At 44.9% G+C, this 22465-nt stretch overlaps 1 protein-coding gene across 2 annotated transcripts in view; it reads right to left on the bottom strand.

Annotated features, from left to right (window-relative positions):
* MAMLD1 (mastermind like domain containing 1) overlaps positions 1 to 13268 on the bottom strand; it is an 80899-nt gene extending 67631 nt beyond the window's left edge. The window contains exon 1 of one of the 2 annotated variants that reach the window (XM_050310288.1): positions 12847 to 13268. In XM_050310288.1, coding sequence (XP_050166245.1) covers positions 12847 to 12900 — 54 coding nt within the window. In that variant the 5' untranslated portion in view covers positions 12901 to 13268. Of the gene's footprint in view, positions 1 to 586; positions 799 to 12846 lie in introns of those variants that run through there. The other variant, XM_050310289.1, reaches the window with a different exon arrangement.
* Between the last annotated feature and the right edge of the window lie 9197 nt (positions 13269 to 22465).

Below are 22465 nucleotides of genomic sequence, written 5' to 3' on the forward strand. Positions count from 1 at the left end.
AGCAGCTGCGTGCTCAGGCCAGCTGTGTGATATCTGGGCTGCCCCAGCACTGAGCTTGCCCAAAGGAAAATCCTTCTGACAAACCAAACCAAGCCAAACCAAGCCAAACCAAGCCAAACCAAGCCAATCAATGATCATGGGAACTGCACAGCCCTGGCACTGAGCCACTCCCTGCCACAGCTCTGTGTCTGAGGAGGTGACACCAGGTGAGCTCCCCAGCACAGAGCAATCACAACAAAGGCATAAAAGCAAGAGTACAAGGGAAAAACAAGAGTTACAAACTTGAAAAATAACAGAACTAAAGAAAAGCAGTGCCTGGAAGTCAGTGTTCAAGAAGGACAGAATGAGTTTGCACACAGGGAACACTTACTGATTGAATGGAAGTCATTGGAGATGCTGGACCTGGTGAGCCACGCACACGAGGGATTCCAGCCCAACTGAGGTGGGTCTGGACCTGCTGTGCCTCCACCCCTCCATCATCTCCCAGATACCTGCCCAGCTTCCTCAGCTCTCCTTCCGTCTCCTTGGCTTTGCCCTCCCTTTGGTCCCAGCCCACCCCAGCCCATCCCGGCTCTCTCTCCCCTACCATTGCCTCCTCGTACTTTGGACCTCTTCACCTCTATGCCCTGAGGTCTCTGGTTCTCCATCTGTGGCTTGAGCAGCACCAGCCCACACAGATGGGCCGGCTGGTGCCGCAGAGCAGCTCAGCTTGTGCTGGCAGTGCCAGTCCACCTCCTCTCCGGGATCCAGCAGGACGAATGCACAAACAAGAGCTACACTACCAACACACCTATGCTCCAAAAGGAAATGACCACTGGATGTTATTGCGTAACCTTTCTTAATAATGAACGTGTGTTTCTTGAAAATACGGGCCACCTAATCGCCTTGGCATTGCAAACACGTACCACAGGATGGTAATTTAAGTTAATCAAGCCCTAAGCTCCATGTAAAGTTTAACAGTTTGCTTCACTATTGAACTGGTTTGGGTAGCAGATGGCAAAGCACTCAATGGCACATTTTCTGCCACCCTCATACAAAGGGCTGTACCTGCTTCTGTTCCAGGCACGAACGCCAACAAATGAACATTTGCTGGACTTGCTGACCATTGAATATCCTGAAATAACTAACACGTAGATGCTCCACAGGGAGGTCCTGTGGGCGGCCAGAATTGGTCATTTCCCAGCTAGTTCATCATCACTGCCTTTCTTAGATGTGATAAAATTAAAGCTACAGGCTGGCACAGGACCTCTGGTAAGTAATCCAGGCCTTATCTGAACAGGCACCCACACCCACAATCAGTTCCATGCAGGCAGTACTATGGGTCTTCCTACAGAACAGCACTTGACACTGTTGCTGTAGCTCACAGTATTTCTAAGTCCTTCCAAATGACTCCGGACTGTACGCAGCCTGGCACGTGGGCAGCAGAAACCAGTCTGAGTGGATCGTCTGGATTTCAAACCACCTCTGTGGACAGTCACTGAAACGCTCAGTTTCTGGCTAGCTTGTGGCGTGCTGGGGTGGGGGTGGGGGAGAAGAACTGACAAGGGGAAAATAGAAATTCGTAAATGATGTGTAAAGCCAAAATGATTTTAAAGAAAGGGCGATTCAGACTGCCTAAGTCAACCATTTTCCACATACGCAGAGAGACTGGGAAGTGATGAGGTGAGCAATAAACAGTTCAGCCTGCGCCATTAAAGATTTTCATAATTTATAACTAACAGAAAACACACACTTCTCCTTCAAAACACCGAGTGCAGCCCCCAGCATCCAGTTAATGGTGGTGTGTACAGGGAGCATACTTACACTAATTGACTGGGCCATGGCTGCCCCAAGCGTTTCTGGAAGTAGCATTTCTACAGCAGCACCGTGCAGAGATGCCTCACATTTATTAACTTGTTTGGTTTTGATTGTTGGATTGGTTCCCCATTCCCAAGGCACTTAGATTTATTCTTTTAGCTTAACACTACAAAGTAATCAAATCACTCTGTTACAGCTGACAGACTGTGGGAGCCCTGAAGGGGAGGGGAGAGCGGCGTCAGAAGAAACATCTACATTTCCTTTTACATCCTTCGCACTTGCCCTAAACTTCAGGTTTGACTCATCTATATCTCCGGAATTCAAGAATATTGAACTTTAACTGACATGGGAAGTTATTTGAAGATGCAGGACTTTCACTTGAAATTAAGGCTGATCTACCTTCTGGGATCACGGACCAAGATTCACTTCTCATAAAGTCTGAAAAGCTCAAATGCGCTCTCCTTCTGCTTCGAGTCAAACGTAAGTGTTGCTGTAACCAAGAAAACATCTTTCCAACGCTGTGTAAATTCAAACCAACCAATCCATACACAAGAAGAGGAGATGAGATGGAAGATTCAAACATGCCTTTGTGCCCTTCCATCAGACGTGTAGAATAGGTAAGAACAGGAAGACAAAAGAGACGGCTCAGAGAGTCAAGATTAATATGGAAATGGAGGAAAAGGGCATGCCTTCAGCTGGATTTTGTCTGTGTCTCTTCAGTACAATTTATTTTCAGCTTTATGCAATGCAGTATTAGAAAATGCTTAGCACACAACCCATGATGTCGAAGACAAAGAGCATTTTTTTGATTTAGACAGATTCCAATGTCCTTGTCTAGTGTTACCCAATGCAAAATTAGAAAAAAATTAGTGCTTGCATGGTCCTATGTGTTTAAAAATAATTTGAATGACCCACTGCCTAAAGTATGAAAAGGGTCCTCTGTTATTAAAAGCCAGCTATATTTCATTTTAGTCTGCACCCAAACTGAGAGGGTAAAGCTTGAAGAAAATCCTCCAATGAGCTTTTTTTAATTGAGAAAAACAACAACAAAAAAATTCACGGAGCCTGTGATCAAATAATCTTACAGAGTTTGGACTGAATACACCAACAATGTCAAGCATTTCAATGCAGTAGCATCAAAACTAGATATTTACTGCTTGGCAGTGAGTAACCATTTGAAAAGGGAGGAAAAAAATTCCTTTTTAATGAGTCACCATTTGACACTCAGAGATCAAAACCTTTTGCCTGTATTTCTGACTGGAAGATTGTATATACTCGAGTTTTTCTCTGGGACTTTATCTAAATCAACAGAGTTAATCAGAAAATAAGTAAGTTAAAGTAACAGAAAAAGTGAAGTCCTTATAAGTAGCTGACCATCATCACCATGATCTACTGGGTTACTGAAATATTGGATACATTCAGATATTTTTCCTTATACAAGTTCATACTTCTGAAAATCCTAGTAAGATTTTAAGTAACCAATCAAAGGGAAATTACACTCAGTATCTATCCTGATAACCACATGAAATGAGTGTTGCATAATTATTCTTAAACTAATGCAAATGTTTACATACTAAATGTTAAATGGTACATACTAATGCGTGGGGACAAAGCTTCTCGTGGATGAGTGGAACTGTGTACTACAAATGTCCTCATAAAATATTGACCTGATTACTTTTGCCCAAAACTTAACCAGTGAAGATCTGCAACAGAGAATAAAACATTTAAATACATGCCTGAGGGTAGATGCCATTTTTGTCCTTAAATATTTTCTTTCCCCCTATGTAGAATTCTGAAGTTTCAGCAAAATGAAAGATACCATGATGTGATATCAGGGGGAAAATAATAAATAATAAAAAAAATAAATCTACCTGAGTGGGCATTACAGCCAAAGCAAAGAAATAAAACTGTTGTTCACGCTGAGGGGGCTTAGAGTAGGATGTGCCTGCCCTTATTTTGAATGTAATTTCCAACTATTTGAAAAGACTCTAAAGACCTCAGCTAGTAACAAGAACTGATGATTTACAAATTATTTAACTAGTTAAGGATGCTTAGTGTGAAGGTAAAGGTAAAGCACCCTTATTCCCATTTTACAACAGACATGTAGGAACCCGGGAACTATTTACTCCAAAAATTGCCTCCAGCAATACATACACACAGATATTCAGGCCCTTGGAAAAAAAATCCTGTCAGCTTTGAAATTAGAATAGGCATTACTTGGGCTTGGTTTCCGACTTAGGAAACCTCCAGTGCGTGATATGAAAACTCATATCCCAAAAATCAGGGCAGGGACTTCACACTCCCTCCACACAGCTATGAAACCACCATCCTGTGGAATTACTGACCAGCAAGAGCGTCTCCATACCCCACTGTCAGCTCGCTGAACCATCCCGTCCCTCGCATCAGTCGATCTTAATTTATGTTCGATTTACTTGCAGATTGGAAGTAATTAGAGTAAATAATTACAGTAACTGGTTACAGTTTGGGAATTGAGAGGACTGAAGAAAGAATTCAGAGAAATAACCTGATCTACTACTGTAAAGAGAATCAATCATCACTCTCCTTCCATTAGTCTTTTTGGCAATCCTGTGTCACTGTTGTCACAAGCCTGGATAACGATGCCACATTAATTCTCCTTTTGAGAAAGGGGATACAAGATGTGACTCTGTAACTGCGTCCTACCTGACCTTGGGGAATCTTTAGGGGAAGTTTCCCATCAAATGCAGTTACAGTTTTTACTGAAGGAGAATTACTGAGTTGGTCCCATGCTTTGTAATTTGAATACACAATACAAAATACAGAATGAATCTTATGTCTCCACTAGAAATAAACTGTCTACAGTACATAACCAATGATTTTTCAGTTCCAACCCTATGTGAGAAATCACATTTTCAAAATAATTTCAACAAGTCTGGCTCAGAGGTGATGAACACAAGGCAGGATGACGAGACAGCCAGTGCACTTTTCTGATGTAAAAACAGCTCTTTTAAGCTACATTTACCTACTTTACAGATAGGTTGCATTTCCCAAGACTAACTTTTCCAATGGAAAAAAAATAAAAAAAACCTCATGTTTTTGTTGTAAATTGGAAAAGAAGAAATTCATTCCGTGTTTCGTAACAGGAGCAGACTCACTCCCTTCAAGACAACAGGCTGCTCTCAATGCAGCGTGAACTGTGGCACTGCTGATGTCAGTGTGAGCAGGGAGAAGAGGACATACGGCCTTTTGTACTGTTCCCATGATGCTGCATGTTTAAAAAAAAGAAAAAAAAAAAATCGTTATCCAGGCTGGAAGAAACCCAAGCCACCATAAATGTTTGTTTATTGCAATTTGGCAGACCTTTTGAGAAAAAGCAACTACTCTTAGACATGTAATTCTAAACCAAAATGTGAGACGGGAATCAAGCAGAAACCATGCATTATTTTGAGGAAACCATTAATTATTTTGGGGAAACTTTTGCTGTGATGCTTATTTGAGTGCTTCTCTGTAACTAGATATCACTTCTATTACTGTGGCTATGACTAACGAGTTAACAACACTATTTACACTAGTACTGTTGTGTCATTAGAAACAACAAGATTATGTACTTTAATTCTAATGTCAGTACAATTATTTTTACACCAAGTGTGTCAGATCTGACTCTGTACCCCCTAAATTAATTTCAGAGTAGTGGCTAAATAAAATGACATACTTCTTTGTGCTTTTGTTATAACACGCTCATGTGCAGCAAACTGTGAAGAAAATGTAGTAATTAGAGGTTAAATTAATCCCTGACAGACAGGCAGCTTAGTAAAGCTGGGCCCTCTTCAGAAAACCGAGCATAAAGCTTGCCAGTCTTTCAGAATTAGGCACAAAGAACAGGGAAGATTGGCAAGTCCCTCACCGCCGCGATCCAGCCGAAGGGATGGAATGCTGAGAAGTCGGAGTAAGTCTTCGAGCAGCCAACACTACCGGGCAGATCTTGTGACAAATGTGATTTAGAGCTCTACGGGATTGTTGCTGCAGCCACTCGAACTGCCTGATCAGGATCAGCCACTTGAAATTACAGACAGTCTTTTGCCCAGCAGAACAGGCTTCCAACTGCCGTGTAATCCACCTCGAGATGTTAATAAAAGCGAACAATGGCATTATATTTCACAACATAACTAGAAAGTTACCTTGCTGCTTTGGATTTTAATGCAGGTAATGGGTTTCACTGCCCACGACAGAGTAAATGTGCTGGGTTACTCTGAAAGCAATAAACAGGTATATCTGGGGTTGGTGTAAGTCCCGAACCCACTCAGAGTTTTGAGGTATTTAATTCTAGAGAAAAAAAAACAACCAAACTTCCACAGAAAAGAAAAAGCACACAAGAAGAAGGAGGCAGCCAGATCATGATGATGATGACAACCAGCAAGTACTTCTTTTGTGTGTGTGTCAACAGAGGTAAATGTTTTTTCCAATCTCTCTAGCCATGGCACAACAAAAGTAACTGGGTTTTAAATCCATGCAAACACAACCTCTTATCAGAAGGAGGGTAAATGAAAGGCACTTGATCTGTGCTGCACGAAAAGCATCCTGGGTCCATGTTTTTGTTGGCAAATCCTGGTACAGGAATTGCAGAAGTATCACTGCCTCTGTCCCACTGGACTGACACCTTCTCTCCAAAGGTGGAAGGTGCAAAGGAAAAGCTTCTCTCTGGGCTAATAATGCTGCCACTCAGGAGATTGCCTGACATGGGATGACACAATCCTGGTGGTAACACCCAGCCCTGCAGAGGCAATCTAGATCATGTCTGCACCAGACTGAGTCCCCAGCTGTCCCTGACCAAACAGGAAGACATGATAGGCACCTGCAAAGGGATCACCAAGTAAATTTAAAAAAAAAAAAAAAAAAAAGTTAAAAAAAATTAAAATGCCTGTATTACAATTAAAGTAAAAGTCACACAGGAGGCCTGCAGAGATTGCAGATCCATGTGGGAGCCCATTAACACCACCGGTATTTCTGTACTACCCAGATCATCAATTATTAACAAATTAGGACATGCCTGATGGGGTACTTATGTAACACTCCTTTATCAATAAAACTGCCAAGTCCCTTGCAGGGAAAACCAGTGTGGATCTCAACGGCACATCTCTTTGGACAGGGCACGACAATGAATTCTGTTTTCCCCCTCCTCAGCCTGGCTGCCCATTCCCAAAGAGGAATTCTATCCAGCCTGGCAGCCCTGCCGGAGGCCCGGAGTGCACCCCAGCCTCCCGTGAGCAGCAGCCCTTTAATCAGGTCAGCGCTTATCAATGGCTCATTGTAGCGATGAGGCAGCGCTCGGAGTAAAGGGCCATACCAAACCCTGCATCCCGCTGCATCTCCCACGCCTGGGCCCCACTGGCTCTCCACTGGCCCCACGGATACAGCCACACACTCCCTGGGCACAGCACGTGTCTGCCAGCCAGTCCAGCTGGCTGGGCTGCAGGGTAGGGAGTGGAGGAAGGAAACCCACAGCTTTTTCCCCTGCTCTTCCCTTTGGGCACAACTCCACAGGAACACAGATCCAGGTAAAATTCAGTCATCAGAGACAATACCCTGAGCCCTGCTCTGCTTCCATTTCATTTCCCTCATCAGTCCAGCGTGAGCAGGACAGGGGCACACAACAATCCCTCATCCCTACTCCACGGCCTGATCCTTGAACCCATAACTCTAGAGTGAAAACTTGGTCTCATCTACTACAAAATGAAAAAAGGAGTGCTAGTCTGGGCCCTGACAGAAGAAATCTGGGTGTACTCTCCTACCACCAGGCCCAACAAACACCTTGCAGTTCATCCAAGGTGCACACCAAAGTAAACAGCTCTAAAAGAGCTACTGCAACTTTGCAAGTAAAGGCGGCACAAAGCAAGTATTTTCCCCTTGAAGGAATGCAATGACTTAGTAATACATTTTCCTCTATTAAAAAAATGAAAAATATTATCAGTGAGCAGGGCTCCCAAGAGGAGTAAGAACTCTTCCAAGCTCATTTGCATTTGCAAGTTATCCCTCTCTGACTGCATTGCTCTCTGGTAGCGCAACTGGTAACTTCCAAAACCGTGGAGTCACATCCCAAGAGCCACGAGCCCTGCTTACACCATCACCCTGAGATACACTTTCATTGTGAACAGACCTAACAGGCAAGTCCAGAGCAACTGCAGTGAAGGAGATCTACCAGAAAACAAGAACATAAAGTGAAACATTTAAGTGATAAAGACTTCAATTACCTCTGCAAAGCACTAGAAGTAGTAATATAGAATAAGGGAAGGAGACTGTGATACAAGCACACACTGTTTTGCAAATTTTCCCTTCAGCTGCTGGCAGTCCTGAAATGGACTGCAGAAAGTGAAAATTGTGATCAATATCACTGCCTATTCTGCAGGGCTGTTTTTGGCTTTTTGTTTTGTTTTTTTTTTTTTTAATTGAACAACATTATTCTTTTTTCTGTTTTCACTTAAAACAATATTCTGGTATCTTCCAATATCCAGTCCAATCCTGAAACAACACTAATAAGGGTACTACCAAACACCCAACCAGTTTCTTCACATATTTGTTAAGTGATTGCCTTTTCAAGGGCATCCCTTTTACGGGTGCACAACACAAAACTTACTACAAGTACACAGTGCTGCTGTGCACGTTTGGCATTTCACAGCAATGATTTAAAGTTCCCCTTCAAAATTACTGGCAAGGAAGGAAGTTCTGCATAATTTCAGCACTCAACATCTGAAAAAATTAGAAATGTCCCAACTGTTCTTTGAGATGTATAAAAGAACAGTTGAAAAACTTACAGTTGACTGGTGCTACCTAGGTTACCCGTCAATGGCATTGAGACTGGTATATTATTAAGAGAGGTGTATGATGGGAATTGGTTTATTGTGCTGATCCATAGTAACCAACTCCTGTTCGTCCATCATTTATCTCTCTCACCAGCGACATATGGGTTTGTCTATTCACACTCTCAGCATTCTCTCTGCTCCAACAAACAGTCAGCCTTTTCTGCTGGGATAAGGAGATTTTTTAGTTACATCCATTATGTGCGTATCAACATTTATGGCAGGAAGATAATTGCCAAAGAGCTCAGGGGCATAAAAGCTCCCTCTTTATAACACAAACTCCCTTAAAAAATCAATATTGATATAAAATAGTTCAACGCAAAGCCTTGGTGTGTCTTCTGTTTTCTTCAGTTCAAAATGTTGTTTTTGTTTTTTTTTGGTTTGTTTGTTGTTTGGGTTTTTTTTTAAACATAGCAAGTCAAACTGGAACATCAAGTAGAAAGCCTTCGTAGTGAGTTACACCACTGTTCTTCCCACAGAGGAAGAAATAGCAATGTACAATATTAATTGTTCCTCAAAGAAGTGAGCGGTAAATGCGTCAGATATAAAGAGGGTTCCTTGGAGAGGTGCCAGCACCATTTAAACTGATTTAGCTATCTTTATTTGGAGACCATACCAATTACTAATGAATCGTAACTTATAGTCACCTTCGCCTAAATCTTGAAAAACGCTGACACAGCCAGCACCAGGGAACAATGAAAACCTGGGAATCCTTCCTCCTTCCCTGTTTCAGGAGCTCAACCTTCTACTACTCAATCCTCCAGTTTGGATAAATCCATTTGTCACAGCTCCTACAAGATTTACTTCACTTTCCCATGGCTATGTGCTCATAAAAGTTATTTTAAGGCAAGTTTCATCAGAGTAGCAAGTAACACAGAACATTTATTGATTAAATGACTGGGAACCAGTGAGTTGCACTGTATTTAACCTACTGGACGACTCAGGGATTTTACTTACTGTTATCCTTGCCCTTGTGTTACCTTCTGCCTCCCTAACTTTTGTCTCTCTCATGAAGCCTGTTCTTAGGTCAATCCTTGTCCTGCAGTCACATCCAGGCAGGTTAGTGACCATTTAAGTCAGAGCAAGAGTGTCAGCCTGACACCTGGGATCATGAACTCTTCCAGCAAATCTTCCTGCATGTTCAGAAAGCATCTAGCACAATAGCTCCCTAATCCCATCTTAAATCTCTGAATGCTACCACACTATAACATTTATAATAGAGTCAGTAAAAAAGCAAAACCAAAACCACTGTATTTATAAAACACTCCTACCTGTGTTAACAGGAAGCCATACAAAAGAATTTTTAAATATATAACTGCTTCCTTTAATTACTAATCCCCCTTCAAACCCTTCAGCAACCACCTTAACTTTAAAAAATCCAAGAGACTTTGCAGGTTCGAAGTACTTAGTTTCAAGGGACTAAAAGCAAAGCCCTGTCAATATATGCTTTTCTGATTCTGAAGTATTAGTTAAAAAGGATTAAAAATAGGATTAAAAAAATGTCCGAAAATAAAAAGCTAAGTTAAATTTGAGCTGCTCAATTCTAAACACTGAAGAGCTTTTCACTCACTCAAGGGTTGTTAACTGCCTATTACCTGCCTTACAGTACAGACTATTTGTTTTTTATCCCTGAGCAACAGACTATTTCCTGGTTGAGTTTAAAAACTCTGTGACGTTCCAATATCAACCCACACATGTGTGTCACTGTCAACGTCAGTGGCAGGAAAACATTAGAAGTCACCCTTTGCTAATGCTTTCCTAACATGGAATTTCCTTGTACCTCGTCCCCCAGCCCACCTCCTCCTTCAGCTGAGAGCATCCTTCCCAAAGTGCTTTTTTTTTTTTCCTCCCCTCTAAACATATGGCAGGGAGAGAGAACTGAGAATGGGCAGTGCCAGCACTAGATCGCTGCTTTTTTAGGTGCTCGCGTGTAACTTACTCAAACTGCTCTCGCCGCCTTTCACTCGGCGAGCGCGGCCGCAGCGAAGAGCCCCCCGTGCGCGGGGGCTCCTCCCCGGGGCGATAGCAGTGTCTTCCCCCCCACGCTGTTCTCCTCCGGCATCGAGCTCCTCCCCACTGCCACACAGGGGTACCACACTGGCACCACACGGTCCGAGCAGTCCAGTTTGGGGGCGGCCGGGGCCTCGCCGAGCCCGGGATGCCGGGGGAGGCCGGGGCGGGGGGCCAGCACCCAGCTGCCGGCACCGGCAGGTTCAAGGCCGTCCCAACTCCCTGCCTCCCCGAGGCACCATATGGTCCATCTCGCACATCAGCAGCTCTATTTCCCCCATCAGCTCGGCCTAGAGGGGGAGCGCCGGGAGCAGCGGCCACCCCTTGGCCCCCAGTCCCCCGGGGGCGACAGCATTAGGGCATTACCCGGGGATTACGGGGCTAAGCAGGGGAAGACTCGCGTTATATAACCGGGGGAGCGTTCCGCCCTCCCGGCGCTCCCACAGCCCGCCCTCCGCTCCAGCGGGGCGGCCGCACGGCGGAGGGAAGGAGGGGGGGACGCGGCGCCTCCGCCCCCGGCCCGCGGAAGGGGCCAGACGCAGTTAATCTCCGCGCTGGCGGCTCGGGGGAGGGACCGCGGGGTGCCCCCCGCTGCCCGAGGAGGAGGAAGAGGAGGAACGCTCTTCCAGGAGGCTCCCTGCGAGCGGGCGATGCCAGGAGGGTTTATCGGCTTCCGACGGGACGAGGCTCGGCGGCCGCGCGTTCCCCGCACCGGGGACCTGCCCGCCCGGCTGCGGCTCCGCGGAGCCGCCCCCCGGCCCCGCTGCCCGGCCCCGGGCCCCGCCGACCCCCCCGCCGGGAGCACCGTAGAAAACAAAAGCGGCCTTTTAATTTATTGTTCCGGGGGGATGAGGGGGGGAAGGAGGGCGGGGGTGGGAGGGGAGAGCGGGCGGTGTGAAAGGAAACCAAAGCCCGTTTTCTTCCCAGAAACGGCTGCTCTCCCCGGGATCCCTCCGAGTCACCCTGGTGACAACCCCCTCCGGCCAAAGCCGAACAAAAGCCGCGGTGCCCCCAACCCCGGCGCTGTCCCGGGCCGAGCAACAGGCCGGGATAGGCGGCGGAGGAGGGACCGGGAGGAGGGACCGGCTATTGACGGGGGGAGAGGGGCAGCCCCTGCCTGGGGGGAACGTGGGACCGAGCCAGCGAGCGCCGTGTTTACCCTGCGATCGCTCTGAACCCCGATCTTAATCACAGCATGAGAAACCAAAACAGTTTAAAGCGTGAGTCAGCACGCGTTTTGTTCACGCGTTCTTATTCCGAACACACGGATGGTCTGGGAGCGAGCGCCGGCCCCATCTCCCGCACTCGGGGCTGCTCCCGCAACACACGCGCCCGCAGCGGGGCTTGAGCGCCGGGCTCCGCGCTGCCCTCAGCAAGAACCCAGGGCTCCTCCGGGGCTCGGCCGTCAGCCTTTTGTTCGCAATCCTGCCTATCGAACGTGCGCTTCAGGCTCCCAAAATAACCAAGCACGCGACTGCCAGCAAAAATACCAGGAGTTATTAAAAAAAAAAAAAAAAAAAAAAAGATACTACAGGGACCGGAGCTAGCCCCTCCACGCGTGACACCCTCTCGGCGGAGTCCCCGGGCGATGACGGGTTTATCCTCCCCTGGCTGTCTGATCCAAGTTTAGCTGGAAATCCCCCGCCGATGGCTGAGCCCGCCCGGCCGCACTGACACGGGGACCCGCGGGCTGGCGGTACCGGGCGCACCGGCGGGTCCCCGCTCCCGCTCGCCCCCGGCAGCATCCACCGCCTCTTCCCGCAGCATCCACCTCCTCTTCCCGCAGCCCAGCGCGTCGCTACCCGAGCAATGACACAGAAACCCACGGAGCGTCCTCCGCCGCCGCGCACTGGCCGCCCCGCCGCCGTGCCCGGGACCGCACCGCAAATCACCTTCTTCACCACCATTTTAAAGCCCACGGACCCCCTCTCCCTCCCTCCTCTCCGTGGTCCGAGCTGAGCTCTCGCCACAAGGGAGGGCGAAATTTCCCCCTCAAGTTTCTGTCCCCTTCCCTCCGGCGGCCCCGGCACACGGGACCCGCGGGCAGAGCCAGCCCAAGGTGGGCACTTCTTGAACCGCCCCTGTAAAACTTTCCAGCCTGGCTGCGGCCGTGCCGAGCCCGGCGAGCAACTATTCCGAGGGTGTTTAAGTCCTTTTAAACCAGCTCCTACTTTCCCAGCCCCTATCGATTTCAAATGCTACTTACTGGAATATGTGGCTCCATCCGTGGTGCTTCTACCCGCTGGGAAACCAGCAGCATCTTGGACTGGGGATCAACCGGCTTTTAGATCCACTTTGGCTGTATTGAGCAAACCCAGCGCCGCAGAGGACTCGCAGCCTGTTTTCTCCTTTTAGGTTCCAGACAAGTTCATCCTGGCGTTGCAGTTTGCTAATGATTCACTGTCTGTCTCGATCTGCTCACTACATTTCCATCAACCCACAGCTTCCTCACTTAGAAGGTGGAGTTTGTGGGGTTTAAGTTACTGATAGGCATATCTAAGTGCTGTGTCACTCAAAGAGGAGGAGACACACACACACACTCACACACACAGACCGCACACTCACACACACACGGACGGCTCCAGGCTTAAAGGGGAAGTAACACTTTCTTCTCTACAGAAACTGGACACCTCACAGATCCAAGGATTTTTTTTCTCTGTGCATGAAGGTGAAAATTATCCAGCCTATGGTCCGAATTTTAACACACAAAAAGCTGCTTAGCATGTTTAGCGCCTTCCTTGTAGAGCTTCAGGTTCATTTAACACAAAGTTGGGTACGTCAGAAAGGTACTGGCAATTAATGGATTTTTTCCCCTTTCCAAATCAAAGTGCACAAATCACTGAAAAGAGAGCCTGAGGCATGAAATGTAATGGTTTTTCTTACAGACTATAGTTTCCTGTCCCTTTATGCCCTATGATATAATATTCATCACTCTTAACACTGAAAAAAGGGTTAAACTCATCTCACACAGGTGAACCCAGGTTACCAAGAAGGAAACAGTAGAGTTGTTTCATTTTCACCTTTTGTTCTATGTGCATGTACTTTTGAAGGCAGATACAATTCCGAATAGGGAGCTCCCATAAAGCCACACACTTCTCATATGACTAAAAATGTGCTTGTTACAAGCTGCAATCTCTGAATATTCATTTTGATAGACCATCAACTGAAAGGTGAGAACCTATTCAGATCTCCTCTTGGACTGTGTAGAAAGGACTGGGAAGAGCAAGATGCAAGCAGCTAGAAGAGCACAGTGGGTCTACAAATAATTGCTGGTATAATTTCATTTTATTACCTTGCTAAATCAGTACAATTGTCACTCCTGTACTGATAGATCAGAGATGCTAGAAACCCTGTCCCAGTACACTGACTCAATGGATGAGATGTGAAAGACTTAGTAGCATTTGTAATAAAATGCCTAATTTCTTAAATCATTCCTGAAATAGTAATTTTAGTAAATTATATCTATAAAATTACAAAGAAAGTTATTTGAATACAACCCCTTTACTGTAGCCAAATACATAAAAGTAGAGCCAGACTCTGGCCTCACCTTTCTGAAAGTTTTCTGGACAGCAATAATCTGTAACTTGCAGTAGACTTATAAACAACCAAACCCATCTTTGTACCCTGAGTTAATAAATATGGGCAATATCTGTTCATCAGCAGAGAAACACTGGTTTTCAGCTTTGCTGAAGCCTCTGGCTTGCCTGTGACAGCTGTAACAATGGGCCTGCTTCCCTGAGCAGTATTTTTGGTACTTCACTTTACACTGTTTGGAAGCTTTTCCACTGTTTTTGCCTTCTACGTTATTTTAAATTACTTTGATAGTATTTTGTCAATTGAAAAAAAAGAAGCACAAAAAATAATAAACTTGTGTGGGTGTAAACACCCTGAATTCTACAGCCTCTGAGGGCCAGATCTCAGAAGGTTTCAGTGTCTAAGGAGGGGGTTGTATTGACAACTGATGTTTGGGTTTGCTGGGCTGTCCAGATCAAATCTACAGCCCTTCCTGAGGTGCTGAGGCTCAAACACAGCATTAGGGCATCAGCATGGGATCTAAAAGAGCCAACATACTGAGCAGGCTCAGTGAGGACACACACTCATCATGGATTAAAGCTCCACCTGCAAGGAGGTGCCACTGTCTGCCCAGTGTGTAATGTTGGAAACTCTCCCCTAAAGATACATATTTGTGTAAGGGCTCCCATCTTTCTTCCTGGAGCATTTTGGACTAAAACACACACATATGAAACAAGGGACACACAGGGATTCCCACACTCTGTAGCTGGACCTACTGACAACACCGTGAGCAGGTGATGAACAGTAGTGGGTCCATGTCAGTTTTTCTATGCAGCACCTACAGTGCACACCAGTCATGGTCCAGAAGTTTTGTCATGTGTGATTCTTGCCAGAGATCTAAAGTTCCTGACAGATGACAGTATTTCCTAAGAACTGTCATTTGCTTTGGTCACTTCATAAAACTAGACCAAAGGCCTTCCCCAAAAGGATGACGATGTGAGTAGGGTGTACAGGAGTCCTGTCCATGCCTGCTCATGCAGCAGGAATGATGCTGCTGCCTTTGGTTGCCAAGAGGATCTGCTTGCCAGTTAGTGGTTTGTGTTCTCCTCTCTAAGATGGGATGTGCTCTCGGAGGCAATTCAAATCGAGACCAGTGCTTTTATCAGTTACTCCACAGCAGAATTGTGGCAACATTTTGTTTTCCTAACCTGGCTGGAGCTGTGCAGGGTCTGGGGGTCTGGATTTCACTCCAGGAGCCCAGTGCCCATGTCCCCATCCTGCCAGGCCTGATGCACCACGCTGACTGGGCAAAGCTGTACAGGATATGCTAGGATGCTCACAGTGGCACAAGGACAGGTTTGGGTGTAGACAGAAGCCTAATTCCAGGCAGCGTGAGCATTTAACAAATCCCTCACAGAGATCACTCATTTTCAGTGATGGGTAATGGCTAAGCAGGGGATTCCAGGGCTGCAATTTTGGTCTTTGGTGATTAAATTATGACCCCTTTCTTTAGGGATATTTACTCTAGCTGACCTGGGGGAATCCCTGGCTGCTCTGGAATCAATAACAAAACTTTCACTGGCTTCTTCGGGGCAGTGTTTTATCTTCCCAGGTTAGGCCTACCCTAAGCGAATTGCAGACTATCTTATTGCCATGCTTCTGTCTTATTTTAAAAAACTGAGCTGTAGGATTTTGCAGAAGAGAGAGGCAATTCTAAGGGCATCAAGGTTGTTGTTATGGCCATAAGGCTTGACAGAATGTATTCTAGTACCTCAAATGCTTCCCTTGACACTGGCCATCAAACCTGGGCCTGACTGGCTGTGATTAATCACCATCTTTACAAATTTTACAGTAGTTTGCCACATTTCATTTAGCATCTTTAATATCCATAGAAAGTACAGTTTGCTTCATTGCTTTATAAAACTAGTGTTTCTTTCCAAGTGGAGATGTCTTATTCAAAAGCCAGAGTCTGAGAGCTGAAAAACAACAAACTGATGAAAGGAGTGCTTTGAACTCTTTTCTGAAAAAAACAAACAACAAAAAACCACAAAAAACCAAACACCAAAACAAGACAAAAACCCCCCACCCCAAAAAACATAACAAACCAAAAAACTCCAAACAAGACCTTTACGGTTCTGAAAAAGCAGTATTTTTTTACCTAAGGAGAACTGTCAGCTGGAAAGCTGCAATGTCCTAAATAACTGCCCAATGTTGGGTTCACCAAGGGAAAGGATCACTCACTCAGACACAGCTTTGATGAGTTGTATGAGCAAGAGGCACTGCCACTATAAAATGGCCAAGGCCTAGAAAAAAGACTTGCATCTCCCAGGTTGGTGTGAACTAAACATGCTAAAACTGAGCATCCAGGCAGACAATGGTGGGACTCCATTCTCCCAGAACCTTGCCTGACTCCCAGCTGGCCTCTGCGTGTTCCTGACATCAGAAAGGACAACAGAAGTCCGAGCAGACAAGGGATGCTCCACAGCACGCCTTGTACACTGAAGGGAAGCACCAACTGAGCAGCACAAGGATTCACCACAGATTCACTGAAGGATGCACAAATATGTCAGTGACTCAGAACCAGGGAGATGGAAAGCACGTGATGCTTTCTTCTTACACGTCTGCAACCTGAAATCTGGTGAAATCAATGGCTTTGGCCAGATGGACCTTGGGTTTGACTGGTCAGTATTGCATTTCTTATGATCACATCAGCGATCCAGCTCGTTTGGTATCTTGTCTCTGACCACAGGCAATAGCTGATGCAACAGAAGATAGAAAATAAACCTTTACTGAACAATTGTAGGACGAATTGCAGGTAGTGGTGCAAGTTTCTTAGCAAGTTTCTTTTCAAGCAAAGCCAATCTGTAACTGGCTGATGCTCAGAACCAGGAAGGGTCATGCCCTTTTGGTACTTCCCCATAGGACACCATAATATATTGGGGATGAAATTACTAATGCATGCAAAATTTCAATTCATTTCTGAAACCCATGATGCTGTCAGCACCAGTAACATCGTGTGTTGAGTAAAGCAGCATCTCACATCATTTCTGAACATGAAACTGCATGTTCTTTTTCACAGATTCAAGCCATTCTATGATGCTATGTTTTGTGTTGGACCTTAAAAGATCATCTACTTCCAACCCCCTGCCATGGGCAGGGACTCCTTCCACCTCACCACCCTCACATGGAATAATTTCTTCATAATATCTAATCTAAATATACCTTCTTTCAGTTTATCTCTTTTCTATCACTACCTGATTTTTTCCTACTAGAAGTATATGGGAAATACATGAAAATAGATAAATTGCATCAATAAACAATTTTAATTTCCTCAGTAATGCTTGCTACATTAAGTAATTTTATAGGTTATATAGAAAAACAACTATGATAATTCTAATAAATTTTAATTTTCTTAAGAAATGTTACTTTTAGGAAAATAAGAAGCTTCAAGCAAAAAGCATTTGTGAGCAGTTAACTAAAGTGTTTCAGCATGACTTTCATTCGATACAAGAGAAGAACACAGCTGATCAACTTTCCCTTCCATAAATCACTATTTACATGAATTTCCATGGAGGAATGCATAGGTAAAATCATCAAAGGATGGACTGCCATGCTATCATTTCACTGGGTACATGAAGTAGTTTAGAAGATTTTATAAATTAAAGTGAATTAAAACTCTATCTTTTGTACAGAAAAATAGACACCAATCTAATCTCTCTGCTTGGGAATTAAGACATGACAACTCTATGAATACTTTCTTCATATTTTCACATAAATCTATAGAGAGGTTGAATTATGACCAACATGTTCAGCCTGGAGAAGAGAAGGCTCCAGGGTGACCTTATAGCACCTTCCAGTACATAAAGGGGGCCTAGAAGAAAGATGGGAACAAACATTTTAGCAGGGGCTGTTGCAACAGGTCAAAGGGTGATGGTTTTACACTAAAAGAGGGTATATTTAGATTAGATGTTTGTAAGAAGTTTTTTACTGTGAGGGTGGTGAAACACTGAAAGGTTGCCCAGAGAGGTGGTAGGTGCCCCATCCCCAGGAAACTTTCATGGTCAGGTTGGACAGGGCTCTGAGCAACCTGATATAGTTGAAGATGTCTCTGCTCATTGCAGGAGGGTTCGACCAGATGACCTTTGAAGGTCCCTTCCAGCCCAAACCATTCTGTGATTCCATGGACTGTTTGTGTAGAAGACTTACAGGCATTTCAATTCTGACCATCTTGCAGCTAATATGATTTTCCATTAAAAGCACAGAGAATGATACAAGCAAACATAATATCACATCTAATAGCTCTATTGTTAGCACCAATACATTGAAATGTTTGTTAATTACTGACATTTCTCCGGTTCTGACTTGTGCACAAAACATTTTCCCCCCTGATTTGTGGCGTGCCCCGCTGCTGGTTTTGCCCAGCGAGCACAGTCTGTGTGCTGGGCTGCAGGAGCGTGGGATGGCGAGGATGAGCATTTCACCTGCAGCCTCCGCTACATCTGAGAATAAAACCCATCCCACACTGAACCCAAAGGTACCTGCGAGCCCACAGGCATCGTCTATTCGAGCCCGTGTGAGCGATGCCCGTCGCTCCCCAGGAGATGCCTTTTCTCAGCAGTGTTCTCACATTTGTCACTTGCTGCAGAGCTCCAGCAGCCAGATGGGCACAAAACCAGCTCCCACAGCCCAAGGACAGGGTATCGGATCAAGGAGCAAACACTGACAGGCATCACTTGCCAAATTTCCAAGTTAACAACAGGCCTGGGCAATAGGATGCACTTATTTGACTCCTGTGCCTGACTGCAATAAGACACCACGCAGAAGATATAACAACATAATCAAGGTTTAGTAATAATTCTAGCCCTGCTGTTTCTCACTGCTGGATCACACACAGTTCATACAGACAAGCAGTGATCAGGGACATATGGACCTGCCTCAGTTCCTCTAAAAGTCAGCAAAAAGGCAGAATCTGACCCATACTTGATATAAGATATTCCAAATTTAAATATCTAAGCATGAGAAAATGGTTCTATACTCATTGTTTTTAAGACAGGATCACATAATTTTTCTTTCCTCTGGAAACACACCTTTCTTCCTTCATTTTTCATTTAATTCCTAAAGCTGTCCTCTCTTTGCTAGAGCTGACACTATTTTTTAAAGCATTTTCTGTTTCATGACTGTCAAACCTTTCTTTCCATGCCAGATACATGGCAAAGTTACATATTCTTCAACTCAAAACAATTTACATGAATATTCATAAACTACCTGATGGCAGAATTGGCCCTGAGATTTAAAACCATAAAGCCCACAGAGACAAATGTTACCCTCTTCCCTTTGTCAGCGATCCCTTGGATCATGCTTAGAAATTATACTTTTATGCAGTTGTCAAGAAAATGCAAAACCATTGCATGAAACATTGTATGCTCTGTTTATTAAAGAACAGTGTCTGTGATGATACAGATATTCAGCCAGACTAGGATGTTGCCAATGTCAGTTTGTGATTTACTAGAAATTATTGATTTCAAATCTTGGTTTCCCAGGGCTACTGAGCATATCCTGTCATATAAATATGCATCCGCTTGCTAGAGGCTGCAGCCTTCTGTAAAAATGTGTGTTGCCTCAACTAGTGTCAGATTTCTTGAGCCAAAAAATAAGGCTTTACTTCCCTTCAGTACAGGAACGAATAACAACTATTAAGATACATTTCTACATCTAATAGGACATCAACAAAACTGTGGCATCCATCCAGAATTATACATTTGGTTATTAAAATTAATAAGGCGGCACAAATCTGAGAAATTGCACTACCCTCCCTCCCTGTCCCCCAAAGAAAAGTACGACACAGGTAGCCTCAGACTTCTCATATAAATCAAGAAACAACTTGAATTTAACTACTTTTAGGTACAGATCTGTTACAAGCCAGTTACAGAGCATGCAAGTGCAAAAGGATGATGGGTATACTAACTCTGTAAAATAGGGCCAATAGTTGAATTGCCAGCACTTGTTAGGGCAGAAAGAAAGGAGAATACCACCTTGAGCCCCTGGGAGCTCAAGCATGTGTGTCCTCTCAGACTGTAACCCTTCCCTGATCCCACTGTTCTCCTGCCCATCTTATGCTCCTTGTTACCCAACACATTCCTCCACAGTATTTTTTTCATTTTGGCCCTATTACTCCTTAAGACTTTCTCTTGGTCCTTCTGCTGTGCTTACACCTCTAATCCCAGCTACCCACTCTGCTGCCTTCCCTTCCCACGGGAAATACTCCTGGGTGGAGACAGGTCTGTCTTGGAGCTACTGCTGCAGCCCCTGCTGCCAGGACATGGCACACAGTCCTGTGGACAGCACCAGGCTGCCTCCCCACTGACAGGGGACTTTACAGACCAACAGGAGAGTTCAAGAGGTTTTGGACCTTTATGGTTCAGTCATTAGTTACTTATGAAAGTTCAATAGCGTTTGTGAGATTTGGAGAAAGATGCTGACAACTGTGCTGCATGCTCCCTTTGGTCCATATCCATCTCAGTGGTCTGAGAATGCGTTTGGTTTTATATTTTTCTTCAAAAAAAGAAACCTCTGTTTTACCATCACTTTTCTCAAGTTTGCTTGCCTGTCATAATGACTTCTGTGTTTACAAAAATACAAAATCTTCAGGGCTGACAGCGGTGGCAGAAATGACAGAATCAACAGGATTGCCTTTTCTTTTGACTTCTCACTTCACCCTCACTTGTTTATGTACAGCACAGAATTGATTAACTTTGCGAACAGCAGAACAGGGCACAGCCCTCGCAGGACCAGCCAGTCTAACCTTTGTAGGTAAAGATTGCAAGAGGTACATGAATCAGCTTCCCTCCCTTCCTGCTGCTGTGGCTGGTGCAGCTGGGACAGGCAAAGCATTTCCCTCCCAGAGAGGTGATGGTGATCACCCTGCTCTGTTCTGCCTTCCAGCTGTAGCTCTTGCTTCTTGGAGCAGCATCACCTGCATTTTACACGTTAAATTGTGGGAAGCTGCATTTTGCCATGGGAGGATGGAAAAGGTGGGAAGCAGCTTCCAGTCCCCCCGGCTGATGCCCGCCTCGTGCAGACAGTGCAGCCCCACAAAAGCACAGGGATCACCACAGGGAAGGATCACAGGCCTGCTCATTCAGGGACAAGTTTCAGCTGGCTTGGAAATGAACCCCTGAATTCTTTCTGAGTGGTCTGGCTCTTCCTAAAGTATTTGAAAACAACTTATTCCCAGATTACGGGGAGACCCTCTTGCTCTTGCAGGAGAAAGAAAGGAGAGAGAAAAGGAAGCACTGCAACTTCCCAAGCCACTTCAGCACTAACAGCAGTATGATCCCAAATCAATGCAGAGGGGCTGACAGCAACAATACGTGTTAACTGCTGCGCTGAAGGGGCTATTTAACCTGGCCAGGAAAAGTTATTTCTGCCACAGCTATTTGAACAAAACATTTGGCAATTAAATTAATTCAAGCATATCCTCTCTTTTCATGGGAAAAAATGCAGGAAAAATCCAGGCAGAGAATGAATGGCATCTGGATTAATGAGAAACCGCTCAAAAAGAGAAAAATAATGGTTTTCTAAAATATATTAGTATTACATTCTGTGGCAGCACCATATGCTAGTTTCCTAGATGCTGGTAATCCTGATGTATTTTTATCTTGGCTAGTACCAAGGAAGGAGTTGTGCAAGGCCAAGTTCTTCCCACATATCCATGTTGAAAGCAGTTTACCTTCACTCTGTGTTGTGAATATGAACCAAGACAGCCAAGCAACTGCTTCAGAGCATGCTTTTATTTTCTGGCTGCATCTGACTGGCTTTTAAATATCGTAATACTGCATCTCTTGAGTCTCTGATGAAGGCTTTTTTCCATGATAGAGCCTGGAAATGTGGGACTTAAAAATCACAAACCTCTACTGTTTCAATTTAAGGATCAGATCCACTAATTAGATGCAGCAGGAGACTATATAAATTGTTCATATTCCAGACAGAGGAGAACAACAGAAAGCCATTCTGTGTTAGTGGGGATGTAATAACATATATGTAGGACTTCATTCTTCTCTAAGTTGAACAAATATTCCTTAATCAGTCCTGAGAAATCACTTTTGAAGGTGGTGGCATCATCCATTATTAGACAGGGAAAACCAGCTATGACTGTTCTAGAAAAAAGAACCACCACTAATTAACATTGTTTAATTGGATGGACTTGAAATATCTATAGCACAGGTGACCCCAGAACGAGCCTGCAGCTGAATTATTGTACTCATTCCCCTGCATGCAGCAGTCATGCCACTCTGCTCTGGCTGCATTGCCCT

This window comes from Myiozetetes cayanensis, unplaced genomic scaffold (assembly GCF_022539395.1).
Source record: "Myiozetetes cayanensis isolate MyiCay16 unplaced genomic scaffold, myiCay2020 scf15, whole genome shotgun sequence".
Lineage (NCBI taxonomy): Eukaryota > Metazoa > Chordata > Aves > Passeriformes > Tyrannidae > Myiozetetes > Myiozetetes cayanensis.